This window comes from Tiliqua scincoides, chromosome 7 (assembly GCF_035046505.1).
Source record: "Tiliqua scincoides isolate rTilSci1 chromosome 7, rTilSci1.hap2, whole genome shotgun sequence".
In the NCBI taxonomy this organism is placed as follows: Eukaryota; Metazoa; Chordata; class Lepidosauria; order Squamata; family Scincidae; genus Tiliqua; species Tiliqua scincoides.
In genome coordinates, this window is record NC_089827.1 from 32,139,365 (window position 1) to 32,151,442 (window position 12,078).

The following is a 12,078-nucleotide window of genomic DNA, read 5'->3' on the forward strand; positions in this document are numbered from 1 at the left end:
TGCTGACAGAGCTGGCCCATTCACACCAGCTTTTTGCAGGACAGAGTCTTAATCCCTCTTCACAGCCGTGCGCTGTAGCTCCAAGTTGTTCAGACCAGTTTCAGCAGCTTGAGCTTTCCATGAAGTACCACAGCACAGCCTTATGCAAACAGTGCTGAAGTCCTATAGAGCATGCTGGAGACAGTTTCTCACACAGTATGCGCTACAGTGGGGAGCTGAACCTCTACAGGCCCCTCTAATAGCTCCTACCAGCAATTTTTCTCCCAGAGGTGGTTATTTTCAATTTTAGGACCTTGTGCAAAAACAAAAAATGACAAGAGTAAAGCAGTTGTGGGGTGGGGGAAAGAGTGTGGTTGGGGAAAGTTCTGCTCCACCTAAACTTCCACTCATACTGAATAAATACCTATTTGTCAGTACTTTTTAAAATTCACACAACAAAGCCTATGGGCTGGTTCAGACAATATGTCCAAACTAGCTCTCTCATTGCACACTGTGTTGCACAGACACAGCCTGGTCTCCTCCTGGCACACTTTCTATATTTAAATTAGTATTTAGCTTGCCTGCAGAGGACAGGTTCATCTGTCCCTCTGCCATACAATTAAAAGAACTGGGGAGGCACACCAGGAGGGGGCAGGGGGGCACAAATTGTGCAATAGTCAAGCCAGCTCAGACAGGACTGTTCAAACTGGCCCTGTGATGTTGCTGTATGTAAAATTGTACATTTTGCTGTGGGACTTGTAAGCTGCCTTGGGCATTTGCTTCAGCACTGAAAGGTGGAATATAAATCTTTTAAATAAATAATAAATAAAATGCCCACCTCTTTTGCTTAAGGGGGGGGTGGTTTTCAATTTAAAAACATGGATTTCTGTGGCCTAAGGAAATGAAGTAAACTCCCAGTCCCCACCAATTGCCCCAAACAAACAATTTTTCATGAATGATCCCTATCCTTTCCTGCTTGGATTCCTTAATTCCTGGTTACAACAAAATAATTTCTCCAACTCCCAAACCCTCCATCTGGCATTTGTACATCATGGAGTAGCTGAAGCCAAATCTCTTACCTGGCTCAGCTTGGTCCCCCTCATAGAGGCACTGCGGTCGAGCACAAACACTACATTCTTTGGTAGTGGAGGGAGATCTTTGGGAGCAAAATAGTGGACAAAATATCCATTCAGAACCTGAGAAAAATAAAAGGTTAATCCAGTTTCTATCACATTGCAAGGAACTCAGATGGAGTCTGAGTGATACTAAATGGGCAATCTGTGTTTCACCATTAAGCTTGGCCACAGGAAGGAACTACTATTCATTACACTTACAGCCTTCCTTTCTTCCATGTTGGAATGCAAAGCCACATACAAAGGGTTTCCATGTGGACTCTCAACCAGGCACTGCTTGGTCCTATCCTGCTTGCTTAGTTTCAGCAAGGGTACTATATCAGGTGCCTTCAGACTATACCACAGGAACTAACCAGCTCTGAGATGTATTTTAAATAGCAACTTGAGATGATTTTAGTGCACAGTGCATCAACTGCACAGTGGCTTCTGGTTTGCTTGAATTTGCTGTGCCCATTGACTCTCTGCTCATGTTGATCTCATGGTCACACACAGAGGGAGGCAACCTTTTGAGAAGGCAAGAGTAAACCCCATGTACTGTCTCTTTCTGGAGTTGCATAGGGACAACTAGTGGTGACAAATGGGCCCTATGCCACTTTGGCCACTCTGATATAGTACCTAAGAGCCTCTACACAATTCCATATGTCCATATCAAGAGGAATTATTTCAACCTTACAGTTCTCTGCTCCTTCCCCATTGTCAGGTCTATTAGTGGTAACTGGTGGATAACTGGCGCTGCATTTGTCTTCAAGAATTCATTTCACATACTGCAGAGCTAATGACAAGATGAACATCAGGCAATCCACACCATACCTGTACATCCCCAACACTCAACTCCCTGTTGACGTCGTATCTGACAATAAAATCTCCTAGAATACCATTCCGTGCAATCTGGGCTTGCTGGACCACACTGGGGCTGAAGGTCACTTTGGCTAAAGTTTTTGTCTGACCAATCATAGTTGAAGGTGGAGGGGAGACATCATCTGGTGGGGAGAGACACCATTAATTATTTAGATCAGTCTTCATAAGAACATAAGAACCTCTTAGATCGGCTTCCTGAGAGACTCTCACGTGACACCTATCAAGACAGAAACATCTTGCTTCCTTACTTTCCATCAGAAAGTGCACAACAGCCACGGAGCTACACACAACAGGTCTCTTTAACCAAGCAGAAACAAGTTTAGTATGGCCTTGACAAAATGTGACTCTAAATGGAAGGACAACAGTCATGGATTAAGTGAAAAAAGAAAAGACTATTGTGCTGAGGAAGACAAAGAGAATGTTGAGCTCTGATGTCATCTGGAAAATGGTCTGAACATGAGACCATCAAAAAGGGCAAGACTTCCTGACTTCAGTTTCCTGTCCACTACTTTGTTGGTGACAGCCAAAGAAATATCCTCCACACCTGCCTGGCTCAGAAAAAGATTTTCCAAAATTTGCTTGCCTGCAAATTTCCTGCTTGGGGAACACAAACAGTTGGTTTGCACGTAAGCAAACTGGCTTGTGAATACAGTACAAAGGGAGCCCTCCCTTTTTAGCTGGCAATTGCTTTATACATTTGCACACTTCCTCATTCATCACCAACCTCTTTTTCAATTGTCTCCCTTCAACATATGGATGCATGGGGGACAATATAGCACAGACAAGAATGAGATGATGATATACACCTGTTGGGGATGCCCCTAGTGGATATGAAAAGGCTGGGTGGTTAGGAGGGAAAACCAGGAAGAGGAAGTAAATACAGTAGAATACAGGATATGAGGGTCAGTTTCAAGAGCCTAATGGAGAAGACTACACCTTGAACAAGATATGAAGTGGGGAGTCCACTGGGACCCAACATATATGTGGACATGTGCATAGTGCTGGATGGACAATGAGGGTGTGTGTGAGCCAGACTATACTTGTACTGGCTTAAACAGGGCTGATGCCAGGACAGCATCAGGCCTGCAGGCAAAAGGGTCAGGCATTTAAATCAAAATTGAAAGTTAGCTGCACCTAAGGTAGCACTTAATCGAAGAAAGGGAGGAGGATAAAGTGAAAAGCAGGTTTTCTACTTGCTTAAATTAAACCTATACTTAACCCAGGTTAAACCTAATCTAAGTTAGAACATAACCTAAACAGGTCAGTAAATTGGGACACAGGATCTAGAGAGCAATAAATAATTAAACAAACCCAAATAAAAACTAGCTTGAGGTTACAAAAACAGTCCAGCCTAAGAGAGTAGAACTAGGAGGGAAAGGACCTAGGAAGGGCCAATTCCCAACCCATTAAGAGCCCCAAGCAGTCCATTCAGGAGCCTGCAGAGTAGGTCACGCCCATCAGCAGCCATTTGCCTTCCTGAGCTTTTGTAAACGCACCTGGGAAGGCCAGCCCCCTTTCCATCAGGAAGGAAGGAGGGGGGAGGAGCCAGCCAGGAGTATAAAGCTAGGCAGGCCATCGCGTGAGGCTCTCTGCAGACGCGTGTGGCCTCTGGGAACCCAGTGCCTCTGGGAACTAAGTGCCAGGTAAGGCACGAGAGTTTAGCATCTGGGCGAGTTCAGCAGCAGGGCGAGGAGGCCAGGGCCCCTTACACTGCCCTTCCTCTTCCCTTGAGAAGAGGGCTGCTATCCAGTGTACGGTTTTTAAAAGGACCCCTAAATAAAACAACAACAACAACAACAAAAAAGCTATGCAGTCAGACAGCCAGCAGCAGAGTGGGGGCTATCCAGTGTTCTGCATCGAGTGCCACATGTATGATTATATGCCTCTGGGGCATAAGTCATGGGTGTGTCCTCGGTGCAAGGAGCTCCAGGCTCTCAGGGAACGCGTCCGCTCCCTTGAAGCCTTGGTGGCCGACCTGGAGAAGCGCAGGCAGCCAGAGGAGGACCGTGGGGAGACTTCTGGGGACGATCAGGCTTCGTCCCAACCTCAGGCCTGCAGCTCCTCGGCTGCCTGGGTGGGAAGTCTCGGGACTGGAGGACGTCATCCTGGAGAGGAGGGAAACAATCCCCTAGGGGGGATCCCTTCTCCAGGGGATGGGCCCGTATCCGAGCGCACTCGGGATACTCCTCGGCGGGAGGGGGGTCGGGGGCTTCTTGTAGTGGGGGATTCGATTATTAGAAACATAGAGAGGGGGGTTTGCGACGGATGTGAGGACCGCATGGTGACTTGCCTGCCTGGTGCGAAGGTTGCGGACATCACTTCTCGTCTAGACAGGCTAGTAGACAGTGCTGGGGGAGAGGTAGCGGCTGTGGTGCATGTCGGCACCAACGACGTGGGCAAGTGTAGCTGGGAGGTCCTGGAGGCCAAATTTAGGCTTTTAGGCAGGAAGCTGAAAGCCAGGACCTCAAAGGTAGCGTTCTCTGAAGTGCTACCTGTTCCACGCGCAGGGCCAGCTAGGCAGGCGGAGATCAGGGGTCTCAATGCGTGGATGAGACGGTGGTGTAGGGAGGAGGGGTTTAGATTCGTTAGGCACTGGGGAACGTTTTGGGACAAGCGGGGCCTGTACAAGAGGGACGGGCTCCATTTGAACCAGAATGGAACCAGACTGCTGGCGCATAACATTAAAAAGGTGGCAGAGCAGCTTTTAAACTGATCCCTGGGGGAAGGCCGACAGGAGCCGAGGGGCATCCGGTTCGGGACTCCTCATCCCTATGGGATGAGGATGGGGAGGTTAGAGAACAACAAGACAAAGGCAGGGTAGGAGAAGAAATTGGGAAAGGTAGGGTGATGGGATGTGATAGACGGTTTGGCACAATGAGAGGATGCGGGGACAAAGGAGCGAATAAGCAGCCCATCCTGGGGCATTCCGTATATAAATGCTTTTATGCAAATGCCCGAAGTCTACGAGCAAAGGTTGGAGAACTGGAATGTCTGGTGACAAGGGAAAATATTGACATAGTGGGCATAACGGAAACCTGGTGGAATGCGGAGAATCAGTGGGATACCGCAATCCCGGGCCATAAACTCTACAGGAGGGACAGGCAGGGGCGTGTTGGAGGTGGGGTGGCTCTTTATGTTAAGGAAGGGATAGAATCCAGCAAAGTAGAGATTGAAGGTGGGTCCGACTCCACCGTAGAATCTCTGTGGGTTAAATTACCAGGCTTGTGCAGCGATGTAATACTGGGGGTGTGCTATCGTCCTCCAGACCAGAAATCTGATGGGGACCTTGAAATGAGGAAACAGATCAGGGAGGTGACAAGGAAGGACAGGGTTGTAATCATGGGGGACTTCAATTATCCTCATATTGACTGGGTCAATTTGTGTTCTGGTCACGATAAGGAAACCGGATTTCTTGACGTGCTAAATGACTGTGGCTTAGATCAGCTAGTCACGGAGCCCACTAGAGGACAGGTGACTCTGGATTTAATTTTGTGCGGTACGCAGGACCTGGTTAGAGATGTAAATGTTACTGAGCCATTGGGGAACAGTGATCATGCTGCGATCCGTTTTGATGTGCACGTTGGGGGAAGAATACAAGGCAAATCTCTAACAAAAACCCTTGACTTCCGACGGGCGGACTTCCCTCAAATGAGGAGGCTGGTTAGAAGGAGGTTGAAAGGGAGGGTAAAAAGAGTCCAGTCTCTCCAGAGTGCATGGAGGCTGCTTAAAACAACAGTAATAGAGGCCCAGCAGAGGTGTATACCGCAAAGAAAGAAGGGTTCCACTAAATCCAGGAGAGTGCCCGCATGGCTAACCAGCCAAGTTAGAGAGGCTGTGAAGGGCAAGGAAGCTTCCTTCCGTAAATGGAAGTCTTGCCCTAATGAAGAGAATAAAAAGGAACATAAACTGTGGCAAAAGAAATGTAAGAAGGTGATAGGGGAGGCCAAGCGAGACTATGAGGAACGCATGGCCAGCAACATTAAGGGGAATAATAAAAGCTTCTTCAAATATGTTAGAAGCAGGAAACCCGCCAGAGAAGCGGTTGGTCCTCTGGATGGTGAGGGAGGGAAAGGGGAGATAAAAGGAGACTTAGAGATGGCAGAGAAATTAAATGAGTTCTTTGCATCTGTCTTCACGGCAGAAGACCTCGGGCAGATACCGCTGCCCGAACGGCCCCTCCTGACCGAGGAGTTAAGTCAGATAGAGGTTAAAAGAGAAGATGTTTCAGACCTCATTGATAAATTAAAGATCAATAAGTCACCGGGCCCTGATGGCATACACCCAAGGGTTATTAAGGAATTGAAGAATGAAGTTGCAGATCTCTTGACTAAGGTATGCAACTTGTCCCTCAAAACGGCCACGGTGCCAGAAGATTGGAGGATAGCAAATGTCACGCCTATTTTTAAAAAGGGAAAGAGGGGGGACCCGGGAAACTATAGGCCGGTCAGCCTAACATCTATACCGGGTAAGATGGTGGAATGCCTCATCAAAGATAGGATCTCAAAACACATAGACGAACAGGCCTTGCTGAGGGAGAGTCAGCATGGCTTCTGTAAGGGTAAGTCTTGCCTCACCAACCTTATAGAATTCTTTGAAAAGGTCAACAGGCATGTGGATGCGGGAGAACCCGTGGACATTATATATCTGGACTTTCAGAAGGCGTTTGACACGGTCCCTCACCAAAGGCTACTGAAAAAACTCCACAGTCAGGGAATTAGAGGACAGGTCCTCTCGTGGATTGAGAACTGGTTGGAGGCCAGGAAGCAGAGAGTGGGTGTCAATGGGCAATTTTCACAATGGAGAGAGGTGAAAAGCGGTGTGCCCCAAGGATCTGTCCTGGGACCGGTGCTTTTCAACCTATTCATAAATGACCTGGAGACAGGGTTGAGCAGTGAGGTGGCTGAGTTTGCAGACACCACCAAACTTTTCTGAGTGGTGAAGACCAGAAGTGATTGTGAGGAGCTCCAGAAGGATCTCTCCAGACTGGCAGAATGGGCAGCAAAATGGCAGATGCGCTTCAATGTCAGTAAGTGTAAAGTCATGCACATTGGGGCAAAAAATCAAAACTTTAGATATAGGCTGATGGGTTCTGAACTGTCTGTGACAGATCAGGAGAGAGATCTTGGGGTGGTGGTGGACAGGTCGATGAAAGTGTCGACCCAATGTGCGGCGGCAGTGAAGAAGGCCAATTCTATGCTTGGGATCATTAGGAAGGGTATTGAGAACAAAACGGTTAGTATTATAATGCCGTTGTACAAATCGATGGTAAGGCCACACCTGGAGTATTGTGTCCAGTTCTGGTCGCCGCATCTCAAAAAAGACATAGTGGAAATGGAAAAGGTGCAAAAGAGAGCGACTAAGATGATTACGGGGCTGGGGCACCTTCCTTATGAGGAAAGGCTACGGCGTTTGGGCCTCTTCAGCCTAGAAAAGAGACGCTTGAGGGGGGACATGATTGAGACATACAAAATTATGCAGGGGATGGACAGAGTGGATAGGGAGATGCTCTTTACACTCTCACATAATACCAGAACCAGGGGACATCCACTAAAATTGAGTGTTGGGCGGGTTAGGACAGACAAAAGAAAATATTTCTTTACTCAGCGCGTGGTCGGTCTGTGGAATTCCTTGCCACAGGATGTGGTGCTGGCGTCTAGCCTAGACGCCTTTAAAAGGGGATTGGATGAGTTTCTGGAGGAAAAATCCATTATGGGGTACAAGCCATGATGTGTATGCGCAACCTCCTGATTTTAGGAATGGGTTAAGTCAGAATGCCAGATGCAGGGGAGGGCACCAGGATGAGGTCTCTTGTTATCTGGTGTGCTCCCTGGGGCATTTGGTGGGCCGCTGTGAGATACAGGAAGCTGGACTAGATGGGCCTATGGCCTGATCCAGTGGGGCTGTTCTTATGTTCTTATGTTCTTAAGGAATATGTTGGTTCATTGGACAACTCTCCCCCAGCTTCCAGCAGAGGAGGTTCCAGACCCATCACTACCCAAAGATGGCCCCTTTCCAGAAGCCTTCCCCAAGACCCTTCTCATACCAGCCTCTGGGTGGGGTGAGTTCTAAGAAGACTTGATGAAAACTTTCCTTTCCTAGAATAAAAATCCTTGGTTTAACCTAAACCTAGGTCTTACACATGCATTCCCCATTAATATAAAAATGTGTGTGCGCGCACACACATGTGCAGGTGCACATGCACTTAGCATAAGAGCATAAAAACAGCCCTGCTAGATCAGACCAAAGGACCAGGTAGTTCATCAGTCTGTTTCTAATTATGGCCAAGTGGAGGCTAGGAGCAATGGGGGGCTGAGTGAAGAAAAAATGGCTGGAGGGGAAAGGGTAAGCTGTCCTTACCAGTGGTATAGCTAAGGGGGTGCAGGAGGTAGCAGCTGCACCAGGCAACAAGCTTTAGGGGGCCACAAGCTGAGCATGAAACCAGTGGTCAAAACTGAAAATTTTGGCATGTACAAATAATACCATCATGTTACATATCATTGGAAAGGTAATGTAATGCAGAACGCAATGAAACAAACTGCATTGGGACATCTGTATTCTATCTAAAGTTATGGCCAATTAACCAGAAAATGAAAACACAACTGCCTTATGGAACAAAAAGCAGATATCCATAATTCAAAACAGACCTATGAGACTTATTGTTCTGAGAGCCAATGAGATGTTATTATTATACAACATGGAACCAATAAGATGTTAGTATGAGTCAGCTGTTATCTCCATGCATCATAATACAATTACCCCGCTAATTGGGTAAAGAGGCACTTTTTCAAATGGTGCTCCTCTTATATAGCGGGGTAGAATAACCATCCCTCTTCACCCCAGCACAGTGTCTCTAACCAATAAGGGGCACACATTTTATTTATTTACTTAATTAAATTTGATTTTGTCATGGCTCCCCATGACACTACAAAATATTATTTGACCCCTGGTAGCAGACAGATGCCTTAGCTATGCCACTGACTGTGGGGAGGTGGCAAAACAAGTGGATGGCAAACTGCTGGGGGGGGAGGAGGTGGGGTTTCCCCCAATTTTCACTTTTTAAAAGCCTGGGTATGATGTCACATCCAGTTGTGATGTCACTTCTGGGACATCATTTTGAGCTTGGTCTGCACGATCATTAGCTATGCCACTGGCCCTTACACCCTCCTACTCAAGACCATAATCTTCTGTAACTGATTTTCATTAAAAGAACAATCTGGAGGTTTTAATCGTGACACGTGCCTGCTATGTAGTCTCTGCTTTGGCTCTAACACAGCTACAGGGACAGGATCTTGGGACAGATCCATGGCTGATTTAATGCTAAATGTGTTGCAACAGGTTGTTTGTGGCTTTCACAATTGCTAGGATCTTGAAATGTGAAGCATATCTCACTCTTTAGCTCCACTTTGGGTCATTTAACCAGAAGGCATTGCTAACAGACAGTGTTTTTACAGGCAAAATGACAGCATCTCATCCTATATCGGAGAGCTGCCAACAGGCAAACAGCACTGGAATGCCTGAACATCGCCGGTTGGCTACTGCTTTTGGCACATGAGGGACTTTCCATCACTGTAGTGCAACAGGACGTCCTATGTGCTTTGGCATGACTGGATGGAAAAACGATGTCCTTAAAATAGAGAATGCTTCCATGAGAAGATCTGGGTGAATGGCTCTCAGATGCTGAAACACTATCTCATTTACATCATTACATTTTCACACTGCTCTTCCTCACAATAGCCCTGCAAGATTAAGGATAAAACTGAATGTGACAACACATACACTGACTTTTTCTTTTAGACTAGAGTATTTCAATAAAATAGCGCAAAAACCCAGGAGGGGAGGAGGGTTGCTTTATGTATTTATTTGGAACTTTTCCTCTGCTGTGGTTCTGATCCTGACTATGTCTCCCACACACTGTTTAAATTGGTAAAAAGATCCATTGGCTTTCAGTGGAACAGTGGGAGGGTGTGTCCTGAAGGAAAGAGACTAGCTGGTTACTCCTGCTCTCATTCTTAGCAGGGGGACAGAAACTGTCCCTATTCAACCTCACATAACACCTTTTCCAGTGGCTGTTTGCAAATGTCTCCTTTGTGCCTTTTTTTTAAAGATTGTGAGCCCTGATTGTACAAGGAACCATTTTTTTCTTTTCTTTCGTTATATAACCCACTGTGAACTTTGTCAAAAAGTTGCATACACATATTCTAAATAGCATTTAGTAATTGATATGCCCCCTGGGATTCCCCACAGCACCATCATGTTTGCAGTCTCATGGGTTTCTACTCACCTTCGCCATTCCCCGTGCCTCTGCTCTTGCTGCTTTGGAGTGGTGGCACTTCCAGGAAGGTAATCCCTGAGTTTTCAAGGATGCTCACCTCCACACGTAACCTCCCCACTAGCTGCTGGGGCCTGATGCTGACAGTGTACTGATACTTCCCCAGCCGCCTCTGCAAGAGCTCTTCATAGTGCAGCAAGAAGATGGCCTCCCCTTTCCGGGGGATCATTCCAGAGGCTTTGAACATCTTGACACTGTTTTCCCTGTTGGGAGAATTCAAAAGAAGGTCAAGAAGAGGATTTCTGTAGGCCCATCTTTTCAGGATACATTTGCCCAACCTGCTTCCCAACCTGATTCAAGTCAGCTGGGACTCATCTGGTTGCCATGGTAGCACAGGCCCCAAAAGCCCCTTCAAAAAGGGACTCAAGAAGAGGCTGTAGGAGGGTCATTTCTTTACTTCACAGATTAATGCTCTGCCTTTCCTGACCATAGTCACTCCAAGGAGTTTGTCAACAGCCCCCAAGTTTCTGTCTCAAAGCAACTTGACTGTGCCACAACAGAGTGCATCTAGACCACAGCATGGATGCAAAAAGTAGAGCTAGGATGGTGGAGTGGTTTGAGAGTTAGACCTGGAAGATCCAGGTTCAGCCATGAAGCTTCCTGAGTGGCCTTGGACCAGTCACTCTCTCTCAGGCTCACCTACATCACAGGGTTGTTGTGAAGACAAAAGGAGGGGAGGAACTATGTACACCACCCTGAGCTCCTTGGAGAAAGGGTGGTATAAAAATGTGAAAAATAAAAATAGAGGGGTAGTGATATGTGCACACGAGTTCATATATATTGCTCAGTCTAAGGGTGGCGTTACAGAAGATAGTGCCTTGAAAAGCACCAGAGAAACCACAAAGGAGGATCATTTGGTTGTCTAGAAAGATTCTTCAGGATGGCCCAATACCCACCCATCATCTCGAGGCCTTGAATATCTGTTGTTTCTTTCTCTGTCACTGTGCTTTTGCTCTTTCCCGGTAACTTCGCCATTGTAAATCCTATCACCAATGACCCTGGAGTCGTGAAAAATGGACACCAAGAAAATGAGCAATGAAGGAACAAAACCAAGTGGACAACTCTGTGGATTATTGCCACAGTAAACAAGTAGGAAGACCAAACTGTATGCATGTTATGGAAAATCTGCAATAAGTTTCCTGACTTATAAACAAAACAAAACTGAAATGCGCTTTCCCCAGGGGCCATTTTTGTGCTCAAAATAAGCTCCCAAGTTGTTTTCCCATCCACAGGGGCAACTATGGAGTCCCCATCAGAAGCAGTTTAACACAGAGCATCTCATATGCTGATGCTGTTTTTACTGTTCCAAATAGGAACATGCAAAATCTTCCCATTTATTGTAGCACATATTTCTGCATGTTGAGGAGAGTTAACTACAAAAGCAGGCATGCTATTTTTACAAACAGCATTGACCTAACTTGATCCAAATTGTTGCAACCTGCGCAACTGCAGTGTACAACAAACTATTTGCTGACATTTATTGTTGTATGTATATTCATTGTTTTTATGAGCCGTAAGCCACACTGAAAAATATTTTGATGAGATGGGATATAACTGTATTAATTGAGCAAACAGTAGCTAATTTGTTATTCCTATTATTAAGTTTCACTGTCTGTTTGCAACATACATCTGCATATGTGACTATGTCAGCCATATTCATCCACTGTGTCATGGCACACTGGTGTGCAACAAATGGTCTCCAGGGGTGCTGCAGGAGTTTGGGGGAGGGTCATTTATTAGTAGGGCCATTGGGGGATATGAGCCCCCCGCCAGCAGCAC

The 12,078-nt window shown here is 46.5% G+C and overlaps 1 protein-coding gene across 2 annotated transcripts in view; it reads right to left on the bottom strand.

Moving 5' to 3' along the window:
- The window catches only part of ITIH5 (inter-alpha-trypsin inhibitor heavy chain 5), a 73,106-nt gene that overhangs the window by 36,783 nt on the left and 24,245 nt on the right, over positions 1-12,078 (bottom strand). Inside the window, exons 4-7 of one of the 2 annotated variants that reach the window (XM_066633223.1) lie at positions 11,196-11,297; positions 10,252-10,502; positions 1,923-2,092; positions 1,059-1,175 (exon numbers count right to left, since the gene is read on the bottom strand). In XM_066633223.1, the coding sequence (XP_066489320.1) occupies positions 1,059-1,175; positions 1,923-2,092; positions 10,252-10,502; positions 11,196-11,297 (640 nt within the window). The remainder of the gene's footprint in view (positions 1-1,058; positions 1,176-1,922; positions 2,093-10,251; positions 10,503-11,195; positions 11,298-12,078) is intronic. The other variant, XM_066633224.1, reaches the window with a different exon arrangement.